At 39.9% G+C, this 17,645-nt stretch overlaps 1 protein-coding gene across 1 annotated transcript in view; it reads left to right on the top strand.

The window, feature by feature from the left end:
- The first annotated feature begins 1,053 nt into the window (after positions 1 to 1,053).
- The window catches only part of Cep85 (centrosomal protein 85), a 41,429-nt gene continuing 24,837 nt past the window's right edge, over positions 1,054 to 17,645 (top strand). The window contains exons 1-3 of the mRNA XM_047563092.1: positions 1,054 to 1,176; positions 12,437 to 12,509; positions 14,919 to 15,071. Coding sequence (XP_047419048.1) covers positions 12,455 to 12,509; positions 14,919 to 15,071 — 208 coding nt within the window. The 5' untranslated portion in view covers positions 1,054 to 1,176; positions 12,437 to 12,454. The remainder of the gene's footprint in view (positions 1,177 to 12,436; positions 12,510 to 14,918; positions 15,072 to 17,645) is intronic.

Below are 17,645 nucleotides of genomic sequence, written 5' to 3'. Positions count from 1 at the left end.
GATTGCAAGTTCAAAGCCAGCCTCAGCAACTTAGCAAGGCCCTAAGCAACTCAGCAAGACCCTGTCTCAAAATTAAACATTAAAAAAAGGGCCTGGGATGTGGTTCAGTGGTTAAGAACCCCTGGGTTCAACCCTCAGTACCAAAAACGACCCCCAAACCCCGAGCCTTGCTAGTGAAGGCATTAATCCTTGCTTTTAATTTAAAATATATCCTAAAGGATAAGGGCAAAATGTTGACTATGCTGTGCTTAAATATCACAAAGAAATGAAAATTAAATAAATAAAACTGTACAAACGTGCCATCTGCCGGGTGCAAATGTAAATCTCAACACTTCCACAGTTACCAGTTAGGTTTTTCTCCCTTCTCAGTATCACCTCTTCGAATCTTCCTCATTCCTCTCAGTCCTTTATGCGTCCCCGGTTCTCTCCTTCCTCACAAAAGAAACAGAAATCATCAGTCGGAACACTCACCTCTCCACCCACCAGTCCATGAACTTATTCCTTTAGACCTCCAGCCTTAACATGCATATTAACAAAGTCCTCCGGTCCTAATTTCAGAGACTGTCCCCTATATCTATCGTGTCACACCCAGATTCGTCCTCCATTAAATGTGATAGAGCCCCAACCCTGACTAGACGGTGACCCAGGCCACGCGCTAACTCCGGGTCACAATCTGACTCCCTGCTTCAGGAGGGAGGACTGATGGGTGGGTAGCGGAGCGGGAGCAGGACGAGGCAGTTTGGGTAGGATTCCCTCGTGTCCCATCTGCGCAGGCCCAGCAGGCCACTCCTGGCTTCATTCAGCTCCGCTCCGCCTAGAGGCCAGACCCGGCCAGCGGCAGAGGAGAAGGATCTTAGCCGTGGCGGGCTCATGCGTAGAGAGATCTGTCGCGCCCGGCGGCGGGGCAGCGTGCAGGGGCGGGACGCCGGCGCAGCTCGGCTCTCGATTGGTCAGTGTTGGGCAGAACGGGGCGGGAGAACGACGCTACTCGACTGCTGATTGGCCAGAGGCGGGCAGAGGAAGGTGCCTGGCGGCGCGCGCTCTGAGGCGCGCGACCTGGCGGGCGTGTAACGGCCGTTAGACGAGCTGAGGGGCTGAACCGCCGCCCGTGGCCGACGTGGTGGCCGCAGTCAGTATCCGCGAGTGAGGGATTTCGCCGCCCGCTCTGAGGGCCGCGTAAGTTCCTGCCGGGGCCCCAGTCTAGGCGGTACACCCTGCGCCTTTCTCCGTAGTCCGGGCGAAGCCTTGGACACTCGCGACTTCTCTCCGTGGGGGAGCGGGGAGCGCGAAGCGCATGCGCAGAGCGACCGAGCCGTAACCCGCCTCGGGTCTCTGCCTCAGCCTGCTAAGATAGTGCCCCCGCTCGCCCGCTCCTGTCCGGGTCGCCTCCCCTCTTCGTTACAGTGCTTTCGACTCGTCTTTCACCCGACAGCAGTTGCCCGTGAGTCGGGCCTTGTGCCAGTGGACAGGGGAACAGCAGGCAGCACTTTCCTTGCCCTCATGGAGCGTGTACGCGGTCCTGGGAGAAGAGTAGACGTTAAGCGAGTAGTATTCAGTTAGCACTCAATAAGTGCAGGGTAGACCCCTTTTACAAAGAGCACACGACCGAGGCGCCCGTCCACTTAGAGAGGTCGGAGCTCGCCCCCGGGAAGTGAAGTTTTGAGTTGAGATTGGAAGGTTGTGAAGAGGAGTCGAGTGGGGCGACCGAGGCCTTGCCTCTCGGGATAGCTGACGATGCCTGGAGACATCTTCCACAGTCCCGATCCTGGGATGCTGCTCACATCCAGAGATGCTTCTGCACCTCCGGCAGTGTGCAGGACAGCCCCACATCAAGCCAAGTATCAGTAGTGCTGAAGTGGAGGAGCCGTGCTGCAGCAGGGCGGAGCTGGTGCTATAAGTGAACTGCAAGTTTAGTGTGTGCAAGTTTGTCCAACACAGCATATTCAGCACTTCACCCCAGCAAACCAGGAGGATCAGAGATATGTTTGTCTTTTACGCAGTACACTTACAGTGCGGGCACTGAGCCAGGCAAATAGTGATCAGTAAAATTTGGTTAATGAACCGAATACAGTGTGCTGGAGAAGGAGGAGTGGTCATACAGCATAATTAAGATAACTAGAGGTCATTACTTTCTCTTAGGCCCTGTCCGCGTTATAATGGTCTGGTGGTTTTGTATGTCTCAGGACTTGTTCTTTGTAATGGCACCTTCATGGCAGGGATTTGACTTCTCTTTTACGGGTCACTTTAATGAGTGATCAAGGCTATGAATATATGTGATGCCGTGAGATTCTTAATGTGTTTGTGTCAGCTGTCTGTATATCCATTCAAATCCTCTCTTGTCTTGATGTGGTTCTCTCAACAGTTGCTAAGCTTGACATTCCATACCAAGATTCTAATTCTTCAAGGGAGAAATGTATTTAACAGTCATAATCTAATTCTTAGGTAGCAGCATGGGAAATACAACCTGGATGATGAACAAGGGAAAAGTGAAGAAATTATATGACTGTCCCTGACTGTTCTGTCTCCTAACTGCTTCAAGGTTTGCAGCTTCTGCTGTCAGAGGCAGATGACTTGTGATGCCTTAATAACTCCCTTCAGTTCTTTCATTGTGTGTTTTGTCACACTCAGAAAAAATGCTGATTAAACTCCTAAAGCATTACACCACAGTTCTGGCCTTTTTTTTTTTTTTTTTTTTTTTGACAGGGTCTTATTACTTTGCCCAAGCTGGTCTGGAACTTGCCATCCTTCTGACTCAGCCTCCTGGGTAGCTGGGATTAGAGATGTGCATCACCACACCCAGCTCACAATTCTGGCTTTTTAAAGCCTCTTCCTAGTTGCATGATCTTCATCAATCTAAACTGTTAAGAATATCAAATAAAATGAGAACAATAATGTAACTGCCTCATAGGGCTAAGCAAAGTGTTTAGCACAGTACTTAATAAATATAAGTGCTAAATACATGTTAAATTTGTTGAACAAATGAATATTTTTGTGGTACAGAGGGCTTTGAATATAGATAGCAACCATGTTGTGTTTTTTTTTTTTTTTCCTGTTCACCTCCTTTGACCTACCTTTTTGGTTGTAAAGTGATCACTTGTATTACTCCTTGTACATTCATTTATCCCACTTTTATACCAGAAAATATCTATCTCCTTCAGTTGGTCCTAAAATCTCTACTAGGTGATCATCTAATTCTGAATTTAGTAGGAAAAAAAAAAATAAGAATGATTTATTCCGTATTTTGTGCCTCATAGGTGCACTTTAAAAAAAAAGATAATTCACATGCTATAAGATTAATTTTATTCACGTGCTATAAGATTAACTTTACTTGTACATAATTCAGTGATTTTTAGACTATTTCTAAGCCTGTTCAACCATTATCACCACCTAATCCCCCAATATGTTGATTATCCTGAAAAGAAACCCCATAACCATTAGCAGTCACTCCCTATTTTCCTACTCCCTTCTTTAGCCCTTGGCAACCACTAATCTGCTATTTCTATAGATTTGGCTGTTTTAGACATTTCATATGAATGGGATCATGCAATTTTTGGCTTTGAGTATTTGCCTTCCTTTCCTTAGCATAATATTTTCAGTGTTCATCCATGTTGTAGCATGTATCAATACCTCATTTCTTTTTATGACCAAATAATATTCCATTGTATGGGCATCCCACATTTTATTGATCCTTTGTTAATGGACATTTGGGTTGTTTCCACTTTTTAGCTATTGTAAATAATGTTGCTGTGAACATTTATTTACAAGTTTTTACATGAACCTCTATCTTCATTTTTCTTGAATTGTAACATGCCTTCCACATCTGTGAGTTCTGCATCTGCAGATTCAACCAACTATGGATTGAGAATGTACTCAGGGATTGTCTGGCTCAGTGGTGCACGCCTGTAATTCCAGCAACTTGGGAGGCTGATGCAGGAGGATCACAAGTTCCAGGCCAGCTTCAGCAATGTAGCAAGACCCTTTCTCAAATTAGTGATAGTTTAGTGATAAATTCTACTGGGTTCAAAAGAAAAATATATATACTTGGGGAGGAGAATAATTGCATTTGTACTGAACAAGTACTACCTTTTATTCTTGTCATTATCCTCTAAGCAGTATGGTATAACAACTATTTACATAGCATTTACATTTGTATTAGGTATTATAAGTAGTATAGAGTTGATGATGATGTTTGTTTTTGAGATGAGGTCCTGCTGTTTGGCCCACGATAGCCTCAGATTCCTGGGCTCAAGTGTTCTTCCCACCTCAGCCTCCTGAGTAGCTGGAACAGGTACATGTCACCATACCTGACTTTTAGAAAATTATTTTAAATGTACAGGAGGATGTGCATATATATTATGTGCCAACACTACACTATTCTGTTCTTCACTCTTGGTTTGGTTCTTTAGTTCTTTTTGCACCCTACTGTCCCATTTGCTCCAGATTTGAGCATCTGTAGATTTTGGTATCTGTGGGAGTTCCTCGAAACAGTCTCTTCTGGGTACAGAAGGACCACTGTATACCTAAGAGCAGAATTGCTGAGTCATAGTGGGATTCTGTTTAACAGTGAGTTTTCCTTTTGTTACTCTTTTCTCAATTCATCAGAATTTGGAAAAGTCTTAGAATCCATTGAGACTGTCATTTTGTTATTCTTCAAAGGAAGGGATAAAGGAAAGGATTTTGATGCTGGCAGTAATCACTAGTAGGTAGATAAGCATGCTGTGTCATCATTAACTCACTGGCCATAAATGAAATGGTTAGCCATAAGTTGAAACTTTTATTACCGAATAAAGAAAGCTTCTCTTTCCCAGGAAGAAGTGAGATTTTGGAGGATGGTACAGTCCTATTAAATATGCAGTGAATTAGAGACCACTTGGGCTGTTGTTACTAAAAGAAATCCATAGAGGTCAGTAAAGTACATTAGAGAATTAGTACTATTTATCCCCTGCACCCCCCCTCGTTTTTTTCCTTTCAAAGTTGAATTTCATCTCTAAGAATTGTGTTTTGTGAATTGTCCCAACTTCTTTGGGGGCTCTTATAAATTCAGAGTTTTCAAATTCATACTTCCTTATCTTTCAGGGACTGTATTATGTGCCACCTTTTGTTTTATTTATTTTTTATTGACATAAATTGCCAAGTAGTAATAATAAATTAATTAGGCACTTACAATATGTCAGGCCTTGTTGTAAGTTATTATAAATCACTTAGCATGAATTAGATTGTGTCTTTATCATTTTTATATAAAGAAACTGAGACACAGTTGTATTTAAAATGTTGCCCAATGTTACACAGCTAACAAAACCCAAACTGGAAGTTTAGTATGTTCAGACTTCAAATCCAAATGTTCTGAGTCTATGCTCTGAACCATTTCGTTCAAATATGCAAATATAAGACACTGTTATTTGTTTTTGCTAGTTATAACTAAAAGGTTTTGTTTACACAGAAATTAGACTGCTGAATTTTCAACATCTACCCTGTAAGGGAATTTCCACAATAAGACACTGTTATTTGTTTTTGCTAGTTATAACTAAAAGGTTTTGTTTACACAGAAATTAGACTGCTGAATTTTCAACATCTACCCTGTAAGGGAATTTCCACAAAACCATGCCGGACACAGGAAATCACATAAGGGAATTTATTAAGCAAACAGTGTCTCCCTGCAGGGTAAGAGAGAAAATGAGAGGAAAAGAGAAAGGAAAAGAAAGGGTGGGTGCTAGAGAGAGTGGAAAGCCAGGAGGATAGAGAAGAGTGTTTAGGACAGACAGAAGAATGGGAAAAGATGGCGGGGAAGCTATAGTAAACAGTTGAATTCCGCTGGGCTAACAGGGGACCAATATCGGAGAAGGATACTTGCAAGCTGACTGATGAACCAATAGCTAGCCAGGATGTTCACAGATTGACAAGTGGTTGGGAAGCGGGGAAAATTACTGCACCTGATGGGCGGAGGAGCAGCTTTATACATTACATTCCCCCATTTCTGTTTTTATAAGAAAATCTTTTGCTCTCCAGTTCTTTCTTAAGCCTTCTCTCTCCTTCCTGCCTAAGTGACTGGGGCTGGTTTTGCAGGTGAGATGTAAAAAGTCCATTCTCCTTCCAGACTTCCAAAGGCAGATGGTTTTCATGGACTTCATTTCCTCGATTTGACTGATCCCCTATTTCTACACTAACTGCCTGCTCCCAATTCTGACTTCATTCACCCTTCTAATTCTAGGAACTCCTTTGCTGTAGGGAAAGGGGGTCAATGACCACTCTGGCTTCTTCGAGCTGAAAGGGGGCAGCGTGGGGCAAGAAGTTTGGAGTTCCATTTTTAGAAATGGAGGGGTCCAAGTTAGAAGTCTGATTGGGAAGAGCAGGTTGTAAAGGCATTTGGGGATGGGTACTTCTATGAGAGAAGAACAAAAAGACATGAGTACTGAAATGAGATTGATACAATATAAATGTTGCAGAATTGGGAACATGCCAATGCATATGATAAAGATGACAGAAGTCCATAATTCCTCACCAGGGGGTCGAAGAACTGAGAAGTTGTTCCCATAACAAGGCCTAGCAAGGCTGGAGAGGACAAGGCCTTTATTTGGGAACTTTAACATTGTCTAGGTTATCAGGAATGTAAACACAACATTTAGTGGAGATACTAGCAAACATAGATTAAGCCTACCTGTGTCTGTAGGCCTTAAACTGACTAAAAACTTCTGACTCTGGCAGTTTCTCTTGATAGTTATTAGGCACATTTGCCTAAGAATCTCTCTTTTGTAGCTTTTAGTCTTTATTCTAGTGGGCTAACACAAGTGTACATCTTAAGTTACATTTAAGTATTATTTCTTTTAAATGCCCAAGAATGGCTATATTTTGGTTTTAACTATTTTGCTAGGTGTTTAAGATCAAACTGGTCAAAGTGACCTGTTCCTGTCTGTTAAAGAGTCAGCTGAGTTCCCACAGGGGTCACTCATAGAGAACTTAAGAGCAGCTTCTTAGTTCCATTAGTGCCATTGGTTAGGCAGGGTCTTCTCGATGAGGTGGCTCCCCTTGGAAGCACTAGGGGTGTCTCCCTTTTTCCATGACCCTCCCCTGCAGCAGGTGCACTGAGTGGCTTTTCCTCTAGTGGCCTCATCAATCTCCTTGGTCAGGAGGTTGACCCAGAGTTGCAAAGCTCCTTGGAGAAGTCCTCTTGTTCCCTGGGTTCAGGCTGACTTTGAGGGCAAGACTCAAATATGGACTTTTCTTGATCTCTGTATTTAATCTCAATCTCTAAGTTTGATCTTAACCATCAAGCAAGTCAGTCTCACCAGTCATAAAGCAAGAATACTGGGCTTTAACTTCAATGTCTATGACTTTACTGTTATTTACCCCCTTTTATATAATTGGGGTTTACATTATCTGTCCTATAGCTGATGGCTTACTGTTCCAAGTTAATTTACGGTGTTCGCTCTTGAAGCAGTACTTCTGCAAAATATTGATCAGGCAACAATTAGAGTTTACAAGGAAAATACAAAATGGAATCATCAACAGTAAAACATTCAGTTTGTGCAATAGCTATCTTGAATTTTGGCTGAGTTCCCATTTGAGATCACAATAATCTTTACAACAAACATCAGACTTTTGAACACAACTTTAAATGAATTAAAGTCTGGCTTACTTTGGAGCCATTCTGACGTGCAGCAGAGTTGTGAGGCAGAGCCTTATCTCAGGTAAGGCAGGGCTTTTCCTAAAGCTAATTTTTCCTCTTTTGCTATGACCAGCCTGACCAAATTCTCAAGTTCAGTGAGGGGCAAAGGAATATTAGAAAATAAAGGTTTATAAACACAGATTTTGAAGATTAAGCTGAGATCAGATGGAACTCTGTTCTCTGATGGAAATGCAGATCTAAAGAGTTATGTCAGTAACGTTTATATATGTATGTAAGCATTAAAGAAAAGCTGAGAGAGCGTTCAACTGTCCTCTCAATAACGTTTAGAAATACATTTAACAAATTTTACATATACCCTATTGATGACAGGTCCTATAATAGAACATTAAATGATAGGTTTACCATTACAGACAAGTTTAATTTGGAGAATAGCAGCTTAATAAATTTTCTGCTTTAAAGGCTTGTATACCTGGAAAATATGAACACATTTAATATACAAAGAATAATGTTTTTAAGTATGTTACTCCATGGAATAACTTTGTAAATTAATTAGATGTCTCTAACAAACACATTTGAGTAATCCCATACATGTCAACTCTAATTCACTCATCTTATTGTGGAAAAACCAAGATAGTAGACAAGTGTACCAACAGTATTTGCCATCTCTTTCCTGTTGAAGAAAAGTCCTAGAAAAATTGATGTTAGACATTTTATAAACATTAATATTTTGTTAGTGTGACCACCTAGAGACTTGTGAGTTAATTTTAAAGACATTTTACTTCTATTAGTTTACCCAATTTAAACTGAACCTCTTTAAATCAAGTGAATTAAAAATAGTTGGATCCATTTTTAAAATTTTAATTTTTATGCGCGCTTATATTTAACACAAAAGTAAAGGCCTTGCAGTATTTATCTCCATTGCAGTGTAACAGATGTTCAAAAATAAAAACTGATAAAGAACTGATCAAAAATTATTAACCTAGGTATGTAGGATCAAAATTGTGAGCTCAAAAATATAGCATTTAAGAAAAACAAAAATCCTAGAAGAAAAATGATAATGGTCATTAATTATAGCATGAGAAAATGAGAAGGAGAGAAAAGGTGAAAGGGAGAAAAGTATTCTGAGTTGTAACCCAGGAGAAATTTAAAGTGGACACTTATTTTTTTCCTTGGGTTTGAAACTGGTCTCCCATTGCGCCTTCCTCCAGTAGGTAAGGGAAGTTGGCAAGCCGGATCCATAACTTCGGGATAAGAATTGGCTGTAAGGGCTGGGTCGTTCGGGCTGGGGCGTGAAGCAGGGCTGGACGTGTGCTGCGGCTGGACTAGGCGTTGCCGCCCCCTCCACACCCGGGGCACCTCCCTACCGACCACCTGCCCTCCCGCCCCACCGACCACCTGCCCTCCTGCCCTGTCCCTCTTCCCCCCTTTCCCTCCATTTACATTTCAATGTAAGCCTTGACTGAGATCTGAATCCGAAAGGGACTAAAATGTTCTAGCAGAAACTTGATGCTTAGGTCCTTTTAATTTAGGTTTGGACGCAGAAAATTGTCAAACAATTATCTCCCACTACTTGTGGGGAATGGGGCTGCTTATATTATATGGAGAAGCAGGGTCTGGGGAGGCGCTTGAGCCTGCAGGAAGAGCCAAGAAACAAGAAAGAAGAAACTTGAAGATAAGGAATCCCTTTCCATCTGCCCGCTTGCTCATGGAAGCTGTGTGCCATTACACAAACGGATTTTGATGGCTTTAAGTACTGGGGGTTGGGCGAAGGGTTCCCAGGGTGGAATCTGCCAGATTCCATGGTGGGGATTGATACAGCCGAGTCTGTGGCCAGGGCATCCCGAGGCCGGAGTACTGGACTGGAGATAAGGGGCAGCACGTTGTTCGCGTCGTCACACAAACATCAATGTGGGGCCAGGCAAAAGCCGAGAAGAGTTGAGGACCTGATATCAGGGTTTTCGAGTGCAAATGTGAGTATGAGATGAGCCTCAACCCTGAGAGAGATCTCCACCATAAAATCAGGAATCCACTCGGTAGATAAGACCCACTATAGGGGCCTGCCGTAATTATAAATCGGCCTAGGAAAACCGTAATTATAAATTGGCCTAGGGGAACCGGCCTACTCACCAACCTAAAGTCCAGTGATAAATGCAGAGCAGAGCGACTGGGCAGAATGGAAGGCGGAGACGTGTCCGGGGGCACTGGAGTGTCAGATGGGGTTCCACTCTCTTAAGAGACAGTGGAAGATCCCATCCTGAGTCACGGCACCACTGTAAGGGCATTTCCACGAAACCATGCTGGACACGGGAAATCTCATAAGGGAATTTATTAAGCAAACAGTGTCTCCCTGCAGGGTAAGAGAGAAAAATGAGAGGAAAAGAGAAAGGAAAAGAAAGGGCGGGCACTAGAGAGAGTGGGAAGCCAGGAGGATAGAGAAAAGTGTTTAGGACAGACAGAAGAATGGGAAAAGATGGCGGGGAAGCTATAGTAAACAGTTGAATTCCGCTGGGCTAACAGGGGACCAATATCGGAGAAGGATACTTGCAAGCTGACTGATGAATCAATAGCTAGCCAGGATGTTCACAGATTGAAAAGTGGTTGGGAAGCGGGGAAAATTACTGCACCTGATGGGCGGAGGAGCAGCTTTATACATTACATACCCTTAAATACAAATATTTTAAGAGATGGAGAAATGGGAAGAAAATGACAGCTAAGGATCAGAATTATACTTATGACAAAGAGTTCTGCCTGTCTCTGTGCATCATCTGTGATTACTGAAGGAATCAGGAGTTTGTTTTATGTAAATCATAATTGTGGCTGTAATGCTTCACTCTTGGTTTGGTTCTTTAGTTCTTTTTGCACCCTATTCTCCCATCACGTACCCCATGGCTAAGAAAATTCACAGCAAAATTTATTTCAAAAATTATAATAATTGTAGGGGCGCTAGGACCTCTTGGGATCCATATTGGTAATCTGATTCTATGTTTTCTCTACTTGCTTTAGGCAGATAATAGAGTAGATTTGGGGGAGTTGGTTTCTTTTCTTTATTGTCTTGTTTTTTTGAGACACGGACTTGCTCTGTTGCCCAGGCTCTTCTCAAATTTATGGGGTCAAGTGATCTTCCTATGTCAGCCTCCCAAATAGTTGGGGACCATACCTGACTGGTTTGCTCCCCCTACCTTGCTTATGATTTCTTTTTTTCCCCAATATTATTTTATAGGTGCATTATAGTAGTATATAATGGTGGGATTTGTTGTTATATCTTCATATGTGCACAATATAACAATGTAATTTGGCAATATCACTCCCTCCCTCCCCTTCTACTTCTGGTCCCTTTTCTCTGTTCTGCTGATCTCCCTTTGACTTTCATATTCCTCACCACCACCACCACTTTTCTTTTCCTTTTTCTTCTCTAGCTTCCAAATATGAGAAAAACATATGACCTTTGGTTTTCTGAGTTTGGCTTATTTTGCTTAACATAATGTTCTCAAGTTCCATGCACTTTCCTGCAAATTACATAATTTCACTTTTCTTTATGGTTGAATAAAACTCCTTTGTGTATATACCACATTTTCTTTATCTGTTCATCTGTTGATGGACATCTAGGCTAATGCCTTAGTTTGGCTATTGTGAATTCTGCTGCTATAAACATGGGTATTTATGTATCACTATAGCATGATGACTTTAATTCTTTAGGATAAATATCAAGGTGGGTCTTGGTTTGCTTTTTAAAACACTCATAGGAGTAAAATGTGGAAGAGTACTTGAATACTTCGTATGGTTGTGATATTGTAAAATATATATTCTTTGTCGAGTTTCCTGGCATACTTGTAAATCCTTAAAGTCTTCCAAATTATGTGTCTTTTCATATGTTAAGGAGTTGGATACTGACTAGCATCCCTTCAGGATGGGGACTGGTCACTGGAAAGAACAAGGCAGGATCAGAGGGTGAGGACTTTCAGCCCCAACCTTGGAGGAGAAGGAATATTTGGAGATTAAGCTGGCCAGTGATTTAATCAGTCTTGCCTAAGTAATGAAGCCCCCATAAAACTCCACAAGGATAGGGTTGGGGAAGTGCCTGGGAACCTGAACATGTGGAGGTTGTTAGAGGGTGGCACACCTGAGAGGGCACCTCTTCCCACATGCTTTGCCCTGTGCATCTCCGTATCTATCCTTTGTAATATCCTTTATAATAAGCCAGTAAATGTAAGTAAAGGGTTTCCCTTAGTTGTGAACCACTTTAGCAAACTAGTCAAACTGAAGAAGGGGGTCATGGGAATCTCAATTTATTGCTAGTTGATCAGATGCATGAGTGAAACAATCTGGGGATCTCAATGGGTATCAGAAGTGGGACAGTCTGGTAGGACTGATTCCCCAACTTGTGAGATTTGATACCAGTGAAACAATCTGGGGATCTCAGTGGGTATCAGAAGTGGGACAGTCTTGCAGGACTGAGTCCCCATCTTATGGTATTTGATATCAGTGAAATAATCTGGGGATCTCAATGGATGGCAGAAGTAGGACAGTCTTGTAAAACTGAGTCCCCAACTTGTGGGATTTGATGCTATGTCCTAAGTAGCTAATATCAGAATCGAATTAGAGAACACCCTCTAATTGTGGTTGTCTGATGCAGAATTGCTTGCTGGATACATCTAGTGTCAAAAGCACCTCATGAGAGTAAATATAGTAGGAAGAAAATGTTTGTTCTTTAATCCTAAGATTGTTTTTGATAGTTTCTGCTGAACGGGAACTGAGTTACAGGAAATTAAAAAATACTGTCGAGATTTGACTGGTTATCCCTTTATTCTGCAGTTGTCTCCAATAACTGTGATGGCCATGCAAGAAAAATACCCAAGTGAGAGGACCTCTCATGCTACTTCACCAGGTAAATAGCCAAAATCTCCTGGATTAAATTCTGACTTTTGTTCAGTTATTTCATATTCTTGAAGGGAAATACTGAGCACACAACATTTGCTGAAATTCTGATACAAAAAGAATAGAGTAACATGGGGCTATATTGAATATAAAAACAGTTCTCTACTTGGAATTGCAAAGGAGTAAATAGTTATGTACCTTTATGAATATGGCAAAATAAGCCTCTCTATAATGTATAACTATAATGCACTAATAGATAAAAAAAAAAATAGGTCTCTTTGAGGGAACAGTTATTTATCTGTGGTCCTACATGGCTTCCAACAAGACCATGTTATTGTTGGGAAGGGAGGACATATAAAGAATTAGAACAGAATGACTTTGGAAGTCAGTTCCATTTGAAATCATAAATTACTGTGTTCTCTGTTGTCTTTGTAATACTCTGAGTGGGTCAGTCATCGCTAGCCCACAAAGGTTGGAATTCTTGGTTGCCAATAGTCTCTGTCATACTGTCACAAGAGACTCAGGAATTTATCTGTAGAATGGATTGCCAAGATTTTTAAAGTTCAGTAGATACACTAAGTAGATATTTCAAGTATATATGTCAGACATTTAAATATATGTAGGCAATCAATAGATGAGATATGTTTCAAATAAGTATCATTTTTGAAAAATTTGAATTTTGAAATATTTTATCAAGAAAAGGACACGTTTTATTCAGTTACAGATATGTTTTATTTAAAGCACATGTTTTGGTTAACTATTTAAAAGGCCTGGCAAACTGTGCACTGTAACTGGAGAGACAAAGGAGATATAGACTCACCAAGAGTCAGGTTATGTTGCTTCTAGCTAAATAATACCAATTTAATGCTGTTGTAACATTTTCTAATATACTGCTCAGAGGCTCTGATTATTGTCTCTGTTGTTTATTAAAAATTATTATAACGAATGCCTCTCTTCCCAGCAACTTGACCAGCCTAAGAAACTTAGTGAGGCTCTAAAAAAATTCAAAAGGCAGGGAACTGGGGTTGTATGTAGCTCAGTAATAGAATGCTCCTGAGTTCAATCTCTAGTACTGAAAAAAAGTATTACAAATTACCGAGTATAGGAAGATTGACATATTCTTTCAAATCAGGCAATCCGGTATAACTCAAAGAATAGGAATACTTGGGGAAAATTAGTTTCCTGTCACTAGAAAGCAGAAATAAAAGGGAGCAAATGTAGAAGAAACTAGGTTAAAAAGATAGCAAAAGTGCTAAACTTGGAATAAAGGAATAAGGTGTTTTTTTTTTTAATTTTTTAAATGTTGCTTCTTTACTTTCTAAATCATACTCATTTACACATTGACTCCTGAAATATACATAAACATTATTTTATGACAAGACAGAATATCTACATTATCTCAACTACACAAAAAGAAAACAGGTCCAAAATAATATTAAGGGACTTCCTTAGTTAAAACTACAAAACTAAGGGTATATATGTAAATATATATTTAAACCCCTACATTCCCATTCCTTTTATTTTTTTCAGCTAAATTTTATACAAATAATATCTGCTCTTATAATTTCCACTCAGATTAAAGGCATCATACCCTGTCACTCAAGCCAAACCTCCTTCTCCTTTACCAGCCCCCCACCTCTAATAATCAAGTGTTAACAAGACATTGTCCTAAATTTCTCTGGAACAGATCTCTTCATTAGTTTCCTTTTGCAAGTTCATTTCTTCATAAATCTGTTATGTGAGATTTTAATTGCTCTATCACAGTTTTCTCCTCTTCAGTCAGTGGTGACAGCTCCAGGTCTGTTTGCTTTTGTAGTTCTTGTATCATGGTCATAGTCTTATTCAAAGTAGCATAAATGTGGCTCTTAGTCTCTTTCTGCTCAATAGCAACTGGTTTAAAACGTGCATATAAAGTTTGATAGCGAGATTTTATCGCAGACAAATCCTTTAAGACTGTAACTGGATTTTTCTGACCTGCTGAATTGGGATGATTTGTCTTGAGTTCGTATTCCAGTCTATACTGAATGTAATCCAGATCAGAGTCAGCTTTCTGGAAAGCCATTTCATTCATAACAGGCAAAACATGGAGACCCAAAGTCCATAATCATCAGTTCGAGCTTATCGACCTCCGCCTCCATGTTGAATAGTTGACATTCCTCAGGTATTTTTATTTAAGGGTCACTTGCCTTCTACTAGACCAAAGAGCCTGTAGAACAATATTTTCTGATTTCAACTTAAACTTTGAGATTTTAAATTAAATGATGCTGGGGATTAAACCCAGGGTCTCATGCATGCTAGGCAAGTACTGTACCACTGAACCATATCTCCATATCATAAGTGATTTTTTTAAAAACAACAGTCCATGGGGTTACCTCAGCTGTTTCATACTAAAAGGAATAAATTGCCTTTTTTGTTTCAGGTTCCAATGTGATTCATAAAGGTAATTCTCTGGGAACTGAATGGCAGACACCAGTTATCTCAGAGGCCTTTCGGAGCCGCTTCAGCCGCTGTTCAAGTGTAGCCGACAGTGGGGATACAGCCATTGGCACGTCATGTTCAGATATTGCAGATGGTAGGTTGGATTAATGGTTTGATTGTCAGTATATGTTGTCATTTTCAGATTGAGTTTCAGGTATATTGTCATTTCCAAAATATTCATAAGGTCATTTTATCTTTGTTTCCATTGTTTATCCTATCTGAAGCAACTTTCTAATAGTCTTCTTGACCTCAAGTCTTTCCTTCTGCTGCTGGATTCATCTTACTAAAAAGCCTGATTTCATATTTCATAGTTTCCCTCTCCTGCATATCCTCAGTTGTTTCATTACTTGGAGGATAAAGTTCACACACTTCAGTTCCTTTGTGATCTGGTTCTACCCACCCCATTCAACCTTTCAAGCGTATTTTTTGGTATCATCAAGATGTTATTTTATAAACAAAATTGATAAACCCTTAGCCACACTAATGAAGAGAAAGAGAAAACTCAAATTACTAAAATTCATGATGAAAAAGGAAATATCACAACGATTGAAATACAAAACATAATTAGAAGCTGTTTTGAAAATCTGCTCCAACAAAATAGAAAATCTCAAAGACATGGACATGTCTCTAGAGACATATGATCCACCCAAACTGAATCAGGAGGACAATGAACTAAAGAAGCCATCAAAAGCCTAACAACCAAGAAAAGCCTGGGACCAGAAGGACTCTCAGCTGAGTTCTATAAGACCTTCAAAGAAGAACTGATATCAGTACTCCTCAAAGTATTCCATGAATAGAAAAGAAGGGAACCCTTCCAAACTCAATCTCTGAAGCTAGTATCACTCTGATATCAAAATCAGGCAAAGACACATCAAGGAAAAAAAACTTCAGACCAACATCCCTGATGAACATAGATGCAGAAATTCTTAACAAAATTCTGGCAAATAGCATACAAAAACATTTAAAAAGACAGTGCACCATAATCAAGTGGGGTTCATCCCAGGAATGCAAGGTTGGTTCAACATCTGGGAATCAATAAATATAATTTATCACATCAATAGACTTAAAGTTAAGAATCATATGATCACTTCAATAGATGCAGAAAAAGCATTTGATAAAATACAGTATCTCTTCATGCTTAAAACAATAGAAAAAATAGGGATAGTAGGAACATACTCAACATTGTAAAGGCTGTCTGTGCTAAGCCTAAGGCCAACATCATTCTAAATGGAGAAAAACTGAAAGATTCTCTCTAAAAACTGGAACAAGACAGGGATGCCCTCTTTTACCACTTCTATTCAACATCATCCTTGAAACTTTAGCCAGAGCAATCAGACAGACCAAAGAAACTAAAGGAATATCAATAGGAAAAGAAGAACGCAAGCTATCACTATTTGCCGATGACATGTTCTATATTTAGAAGATCCAAAAAATTCCACCAGAAAACTTCTAGAACTAATAAAAGAATTCAGCAAAATAGCAGGATATAAAATCAACACTCATAAATTGAATGCATTTCTATTCATAAATGATGAATCCTGAAAGAGAAATTAGGAAAACTACCCATTCACAATAGCCTCAAAAAAATAAAATACTTGGGAATCAATCTAACAAAAGAGGTGAAAGACCTCTACAATGAAAACTACAGACAATAACGAAATTAAAGAAAACCTTAGAAGATGGAAAGATCTCCCATGCTCTTGGATACGTGAATTAATATTGTTCGAATTAATATTGTCAAAATGGCCATAAACTATCAAAAGTGTTATACAGATTCAATGCAATTCCAATTAAAATCCCAATGACATACCTCAGAAATAGAGAAAGCAATTAAGAGACCCAGAATAGCCAAAGCAATCCTTAGCAGGAAAAGTAAAACAGGAGGTATCACAATACCAGACCTTAAATTATACTGCAGAGCAATAATAACAAAAATGGCATGGTATTGACACCAAAATAGGTAGGTAGCCCAGTGGTACAGACTAGAGGACATAGAGACAAACCTACATAAATGCTAGACAAAGGTGCCAAAAATATACATTGGAGAAAAGATGGTCTATTCAACAAATAGTGCTGGGAAAACTGGAAATCCATATGCAACAAAATGAAATTAAACCCCTATCTCTCACCGTGCACAAAACTCAATTCAGAATGGATCAAGGACCTAGGAATTAGACCAGAGACCCTGCACCAAATAGAAGAAAAAGTAGGCTCAAGTCTTCATCATGTTGACTTTAGGACCTGACTTCCTTAACAAGACTTCCAAAGTGCAAGAAATAAAAATAAGAATCAATAAATGGGATGGATTCAAACTAAAAATCTTTTTCTCAGCAAAGTAAACAATCAGTAATGTGAAGAGAGAGCCTACAGAGAGAACATCTTTGCTACATGCACTTCAGATAGAGCACTAATCTCCAGAACTTATAAAGAACTTAAAAAAATTAACACCAAAAATACAAATAACTCAGTCAATAAATGGGCTAAGGAACTGAGCAGACCCTTCATAGAAGATATAGAATCAATCAACAGATATATGAAAAAATGTTCAAAATCTCTAGTAATCGAGAAATGCAAATCAAAACTACTGGAAGATTTCATCTCATTGCAATTAGAATGGCTGTTATCAAGAATACAAGACAGAATAGGTGTTGGCAAGGATGTGGGGAAA

Source organism: Sciurus carolinensis, chromosome 1 (assembly GCF_902686445.1).
Source record: "Sciurus carolinensis chromosome 1, mSciCar1.2, whole genome shotgun sequence".
Taxonomy (NCBI): domain Eukaryota; kingdom Metazoa; phylum Chordata; class Mammalia; order Rodentia; family Sciuridae; genus Sciurus; species Sciurus carolinensis.
The sequence above is the reverse complement of the archived record's forward strand: the minus strand, read 5'-3'. Positions and strand labels throughout refer to the sequence as shown.